Below are 7,083 nucleotides of genomic sequence, written 5' to 3'. Positions count from 1 at the left end.
TGCCTGACTAACAGTTTCTCAGTTAAGTTCCCTACCTTTGTTGGTGGGGGTAGGGAAAGTTTTATCGACTTTATGTTTATTTCCAGGGAGTGCTCCTCACTGGTGTGTGATTTTAATGTGGACCCGGAAACAGCGAGTGACGACAACCTATTAATTGCTTCACTTAAAGTAATAGCTGGAACTACAGGGGGGATGGTCGCTCAACTGATTATAATCGCAATAGCGGGACCCGCATACATCACCGCCGCAGGGGGGACTCCAGCCCCCAGATTGCCCTGCTGCTTTTCGCGCCTGGAGGTGCTGCCACCTTCCTGCGTGCCCGGAGGTGCATAAATGCATTTGCGGCTCCCGCTTCGCGGGCGCACCCGGACAAAGCCCAAGCCCATCATTGACAGGAAGAGGCAGGGCAGGGCCACCCCCCTTTCATCTTACAGTTGGTGTGAGCGTTTCCTGTCACGGTTATATTCCATCCAGATAAGGTAGTGTGTGTAATTATCCCTCGATTGTGGTGTCTTTGAACACACAGTACCTGTTCACCTTTGCGCTGGAACTTCACTTCTTGGATCTAATCTGTATCTGCTGTCATTGATATCTAATATTGGTGACATTTTTAAACTTTTTGTGGCAGAGCCATTATCTGGGAATTGCCTAACTCATCCTTGTTGAACTATGGGGAAACAGAAAACTATGGAGGGCACAGAGGCGGGTAGTAACACTAATAGTGAGGCAGGTAAGGGTAAAAAGGCTAGGAAAAATCAGAAGCACTCCGCCGGTAACTGTGTCATTGATAGAATTGATACTCTTATCAGTGAGTGTGAGGATATCCTAGCCTCAGAACCCTCATTACCACATATAAATTGGCATTCTTCTCCTACCCGCGCTAGCCGGCCAAGCCCAGTAACTATCACCACAATGTTCCAGAAACATTTTTAGAAAGGGTAATTCCGATAATGGCAGTATTACATCAGTTGTTCAAGCAAAAGGACATGCATATGGACAGATTGAGGTTACTAAAACTCCAGAGTCTTCCACCAGTACTGTCGAGTGTGTACCCCAACCTATAGTCCCCTGTTCTTAAAATAGGTTTGCTCTGGTGGCCACGCTTGACCGTAACACAAATATAGATACACAGTTGACAAGCACAGAACAAGTACAACCACATGCACAAGACAGTGAAAATCAACAATCTTCTATTTCGCAGGAAATTTCCCTGACTATCAATTCACTCAAGGGTGAAATAATAACTATAAGACAGATGATGGAAGATCTCACTGTGTTGGTTAAACTTTTATTACCACTGTTTCTACTTTGCCAGCAGCAAGTAAAACATCTGCTTCATCCTAATCAAAAAAAGTAATCGATAAATAAAATGCCTCCAATTGAAAGGGCCAAATCAAGTGGAGCAGCTATTTCTTGTGCTTCATTTCTCACAAATTCTATCTCCCAAACTCTGAAACCAAATAGGTATATAAATACTACTGCATTAAAAGGTTCCAATATCTCAAAGCCCTACATACCCAGAGAGTGCCCTAACCAAACTGCCACCAGAACACGATTGGACCAAGTAAACTCTAGTAGCCTATCCTAGGTAAGAACCACTCAGCCTAAATCACATCAGCAGACTCACTACCCACCCGTTGCTTCCCAGTCACAGGGCCAAACCATTCTTATGACTAATGTTCCCAAGCTTAATCCTAATGCTGCTTATGAAAGTCCTGACTCCCTAACAAAAAAAAAAGTGATACACTGGATCCGCTACACTAGGGGCTGCCGCTCATTGATACGCGAGGATATCATTTGCACACGCAGATGTTCAAACCCCGCGCAAATATATGACCACATTGAACTTACACTTTGTTCCAGCACTCTGGCAGAGAATCTGCTCGCCCTAGAATTCAGAACCTGTCCTCTGTCCGCTTCATCCATACAATTCAGGAGCATACGTTCTTACAATGGGGGTGGGACAACTGATATTTCGGAGCAAGGGACATCCTTAGAAGCAGTCGACTGACTAGAGACAGCTCACTGCTCTAACATGGACCCAAGCACTATCTTCCTTAGCTCCATGTATAACCCGCAAATCCCTTTACCTAACCCTGAAGCACAAGACCTAGCATTGGGTAATCATGGGAACAGGGTCCTAAGTGATCACCTTGAAACTGATAAGAGGATATATGGGACAGGATTAAGTAAATCATTAGTTTACCCTGAAGTGCCCGATCCGCAAGTGCAGCCAAGCCTGCCTCATTTGACAAACGATAATTTGGCCAGGATTCCCTCTTCCACTAAGTTTAGGATTATTTTGTGGAATGTAGCAGGTTTACAAAATAAACTCCTACTCCCGCACTGTAATGAATTTATTGAGGGATCTGATATCTGTATCTTCCAGGAGACATGGAGTTTGGTGTCATTACACAAAATAGGTTATGCCTGCTTTTGCATCCCAGCTACTACTGTGGGGAGAGGGCGTCCCTCAGGGGGTTTGATTGTTTGGGTGAATATTGCCTTAGGCTGTCTTATTCTTATACACCCATCCCTAAGTCATGATATCATGAGACTGACTATTAGGGGCCCAAATGGTGGGAATATTTTAGACTTGTTTAATGTTTACATTAGAGGAACCAAGGGGGGCAACCAATCGCCCACCGTTACTCTCTTAGAGCAGGCTATATCCAGCTGTTTGCCTGGTTATCGTATTATGATTGCAGGCGATTTTAACTGCGCCTTTGAGCTCAGATGATATGCTGGAGTATGATAGGGCTGATGACAAATGGGCAGTCCCTCCACTTAATTTACCCCCCTTCAAAAAATGGACAAATTTAGGTATTCAACTTAATGCATTAGCCACAGAGTTTGATCTTAGGGCAACAAACGGCAGAACTCCCTCGGACACACAGGGGACTAATACCTTCAACAAAGTCAGTTGTCCCTCATGAATCGATTTCTACTTGATGTAAATCTGTGGGACGAGATGACTGACATGTTTGTAGGTATTATGACTGATAGCGATCACAACCCTCTATGTATGACCATGAGGAAGTGAGCTCCTCCACCAGACCCTCAGATTAGTAGGGCAGCGACCTGTATTACCAACATCGTCCCCTCTAATTGTAAAAGGCACCTAAAGTGGGACAAGGTCTCTTTGCATGATTTCAATCTATTGACTATTCGCGAGACCTTGTCCGAGAAAACAGCAGAACTCCGGGCTGTGGTCACAGATACATCTGAGTGCGACATGGTCCCTGCCATCCATTCTTGCACTGTAGAGATATTAAGCTCCTATTTTCAGGTTCCATGCAAAAATAACACTCCGCGTGTTCGCCAAAAAAACCAGCACCCGTGGTATACTAAAGACAGCAAGCTCAAAAGACAATCTCTCTGGAGGGCAGTCATGGATACGATCACTCGAGTGAGTGGCTTTGATGTCTCCCTGGAACCGAGGAGATGTCTACTCAATGTGTGGGAGCCAACAGACCTCAACCACGCGGAGCAGAGCTGAGCGACCATGCATATTGCACTAGCAAAACGGAATATTGCTCAACACTGGGGAGCACCGACGGTCCCCTCCCATCAACAGTGGTGTCGTGACTTAGACAGCACAATGGTAGCGGAGAAAACGCTGTTCGTTCATAGAGGGTTCCACAAATATGGACGAGAGTGTGGGGCAAATGGAACACATATCGAGGGAACGTGTGCACCCCTCCTCCAGAGGAATCAGATCTGGAATTGAGCGAATGACAAACGCAATGGATGCACTACTGGGGACGATTTTAAGTACTGTACAGTTAATGGGCCCGGGCATTATGGAGGAACGAATCTGTAAATATGTAGTGTTATGTGTGGCACTGCACTGATGTGGATAACGTTAGATCCGATGACACACAAGATACACGTGATTGTAATCGGCTGTGATTTAATGCAAATGTTAATAAAATTATTTATAAAAAAAAAAAGACAATCTCTGACCTTAGCAATTAGATCTAAAAACTGTTCCAGGGTTAAAAAGGCCTGGAAGGATTATAAGGTTGCTTTGGACAAAGCAAAGATTGAGTGGGATGAACGGTATTGGCAAGAGCTGAAGGACGCAAGTCTGGGAAAGAACAAGAACCTCTTCTGGTCCTTAGTGAGTCAGGGAAACAATAGGGATTTAGGGACTATGCCCGACCATATCACCTACCACGAATGGCAGGATCACTTTGCGAAACTATATTCCACTTCAGAGGACAGATGTCTGAAGGAGCCATGCGGCACCACATACATCCCTCCTATAGGGAATGTTAGGCATCCCTTCTCGTGAGCTGAAAGAGAGTCTGCGATTTTGAAATTAGTCCCTGCTAAAGCCCCAGGACCAGATGGTCTGCCAGGAGATTTATTTTTGTTCGATCCTACAGGGTGGTCGTGCTATTTTCAGCTATTGTTTAATGCCATAGCTGCAGGATGCCAGGTCTAGAATCCTGGAAAGGCGCAGAAGTAGTTCCTGTTTACAAAAAAGGTGACAAGGAAGACCCCTCAAATTACAGGCCCATAAGTCTGACTGATGTAATGCAAAAGGTGTTGGGTAGGGTCCTCTTACAGAGAATCCAATCATGGTCTGAAGAGGACGACATCCTCTCACAATAACAGGCGGGCTTTAGGGCCAGTACCGGGACGATCAACCAGGTTTTTAAACTAATGCTTATATATTGGAAAGTCGTTTTAATTGGAAAAGGCAGCCTCTACCTGGCATTTATTAACTTAAAAACAGCGTTTGATATCCAGTCCAGTCGCGTATCTCGCTGCAGCCACCGGCATGGAGCTGTGCCTCATACTCACGCTGGTCCTTGTCGGGACTTCGGTAGCCACCTCGGCGTCCCTCCAGAACATTCCTGCAAGTAGCCGAGATGCCTTAATCGTAGCCAAGGCTCTAGAAAGCTACAACCGAGAGCCCGGTGTGGCTTATTTCAAGCTCTTCGAGTCTGACGCAGGTCTGGAAATGCTTGTTAGTCCTGAGCAGCTGCGGTTCACCATTAAAGAGACGGTGTGTGTCAATCCGATGGACAACCAACACATGGACAAATGTGACTTCAAGGACTCAGGAACAGTGAAAGACTGCAGAGCAACAGTCTCCTCTGTGCTCGGAGATGACGTAGTCATGGTGATTTGTGATACAGTAACAGCAAAGTATCCAGTAAGAAGACCAAGGCAAACAAGACGATGTTTCTGGCGGAAGAACAAACGCGTGTGCGAAGAAAAGACCAAACCTGGTTCGTTGTCTGCTCTAAGTCATCATGACAACATTCGGGTGATCTGATGTTCTCACTTTCTGGATTCCTGTAAGGACACCAAGGCAAGCTACGCAATGTGTCATCGTTAATAATAAACGAAGATGCAAACCCAGGCCTGGCTTCGGCTCATCTGTTGCTCTTATCGGCAAGAACGCGGTCGCATAATTGTCCCGTTGAGTTCCCCTTCCCTCTGCGTGTAACTCACTTCTGTCTGCTATATTGGCAACCATACTGTTGGGAAGACTCACCCCCTCTGGGGAAAGCACTACTGTTTTCCAGCATTACCTGTAGAATATCAACAATTTTCACACATTAATTTGCTAAAATTACCGATTTTAAGGTCCTGGTAAGTGCAAAAACAATATGAGCAAACACATCTCTAGGGTAGGGTGAAGTGAGATGAATATTTCAAATGATAATTTTCAAAGCAGGCTCGCCTCTGTGACATTATGTGAAGATAAAGAAAACCGCATTAAATACCGTATGTACAAATAGAGACAATGAAGAACACCAAAAGAGGCAATGCTCATTAATCAAAAAAGGCGGAATGATTACATTAGGGTTACTCTTAGGTTTGTTTTTGAGGTTTGGGTTTTTATTATGCATTAAAACAGGATCGCTGGATTTTTCTGATGTGTGTTCTTTCCGTTTTCCATCCAATTGTGGATTTACTGCAATTGAAACATATTCCACCATCTGCTGCGGAACAGATTTCAACAAAAAATGTCTCTGCCTCTAACGGATCACAAGTTACTAAAAACCCTGCAGCACAGGTGGCAGGCAGGTACCATGCAGAATGTAATTAGCTACCTTTCTGTCCTTGATTGTGGTATTCTGGTATTAACTGGTGCAAAAAAAGTTAAACTTAAGGTCCCCAATTGACTGACTGGGAAAATACTTTTGCTTACAGCATGAACAACATCCTTAAATATTTAATTGTAATTTCGACAGAGTGGAGATTAAGATTTTCTCTGGGTTGTTAAAATGTTTTGTTTCATTATTTCTCCAAAATGATGTTGTACTACGAATACAAACCATGTTCTAAACAAAACAATCCGATACATTATACTCCGTCTTTTCTAAAGCTGATTTCGTAAATCTCAATATCTTCTAGGGTGATACTTATATTATAAAAATCTAATTCTGGAGGCATGCTTCCCGATGATAAAAGTAGATTCTGGTAGACCCTACTGAGGACATAGAGTCCCACAAAACTGAAGACTAGTTCCGAAGGGCCAATGGAACACACAGAATAAAAGAGGAACTCTTAATTTGAGATGTAGGCTCCTTTTCTACTGGGTGGCTCATTGTACGTTTAAAACAAGGTATACTACGCATGGGATTACAAAGGGGCAGTTTCAATCAAATGGCATTCTTATGTTTTCAAGAAATGCAAAATGATTATTAGTTGGTACATGACAATTCCAATATGATCTGAATCGCTATACTTTTCTTTCCTTTGAAAACTAAGTATTGTGCATACTATTGCTATCAATTAGTATTAATGATTCTTACAACAACAAAATGGTGAGCTAATGCTGCCATAGAAAGTTCTAAAAAAATGCACACAATTTGCTTTTTCCTGCCACAGAATGTCGTCGTCTTTCCATATAATTCCAGTGGACTTGGGTAAGGTTCAGAGGTTGTATTTGGTTTAGAGTCAATGCTAGCACTGCAATTAAAGTAGCATTAGAGTTAGGTTAAGAGCTAGATTTACAGTTATGACTGTGGTAAGGGTTAGTTTAAGAGGTAATTGTAGAGGAATGGGCATATTTAAGATACGTGTGATGGTAATAGGGTAGGGGTTAAGGTTGATGCT

At 43.6% G+C, this 7,083-nt stretch overlaps 1 protein-coding gene across 1 annotated transcript; it reads left to right on the top strand.

The window, feature by feature from the left end:
• Positions 1-4,768: 4,768 nt before the first annotated feature.
• LOC146805194 (cathelicidin-1-like) lies at positions 4,769-5,892 on the top strand. The gene has a single exon (XM_085620477.1). The coding sequence runs from the start codon at positions 4,790-4,792 to the stop codon at positions 5,288-5,290; it is 501 nt and encodes a 166-aa protein (XP_085476603.1). The 5' UTR covers positions 4,769-4,789; the 3' UTR covers positions 5,291-5,892.
• Positions 5,893-7,083: the final 1,191 nt, after the last annotated feature.

This window comes from Triturus cristatus, chromosome 8 (genome assembly GCF_964204655.1).
Source record: "Triturus cristatus chromosome 8, aTriCri1.1, whole genome shotgun sequence".
NCBI classification, from domain to species: Eukaryota; Metazoa; Chordata; class Amphibia; order Caudata; family Salamandridae; genus Triturus; species Triturus cristatus.
The sequence above is the reverse complement of the archived record's forward strand: the minus strand, read 5'-3'. Positions and strand labels throughout refer to the sequence as shown.

Bases quoted from the DNA above. Each gene is read 5' to 3' on its own strand.
- LOC146805194 (XM_085620477.1), top strand. From the start codon at position 4,790: ATGGAGCTGTGCCTCATACTCACGCTGGTCCTTGTCGGGACTTCGGTA.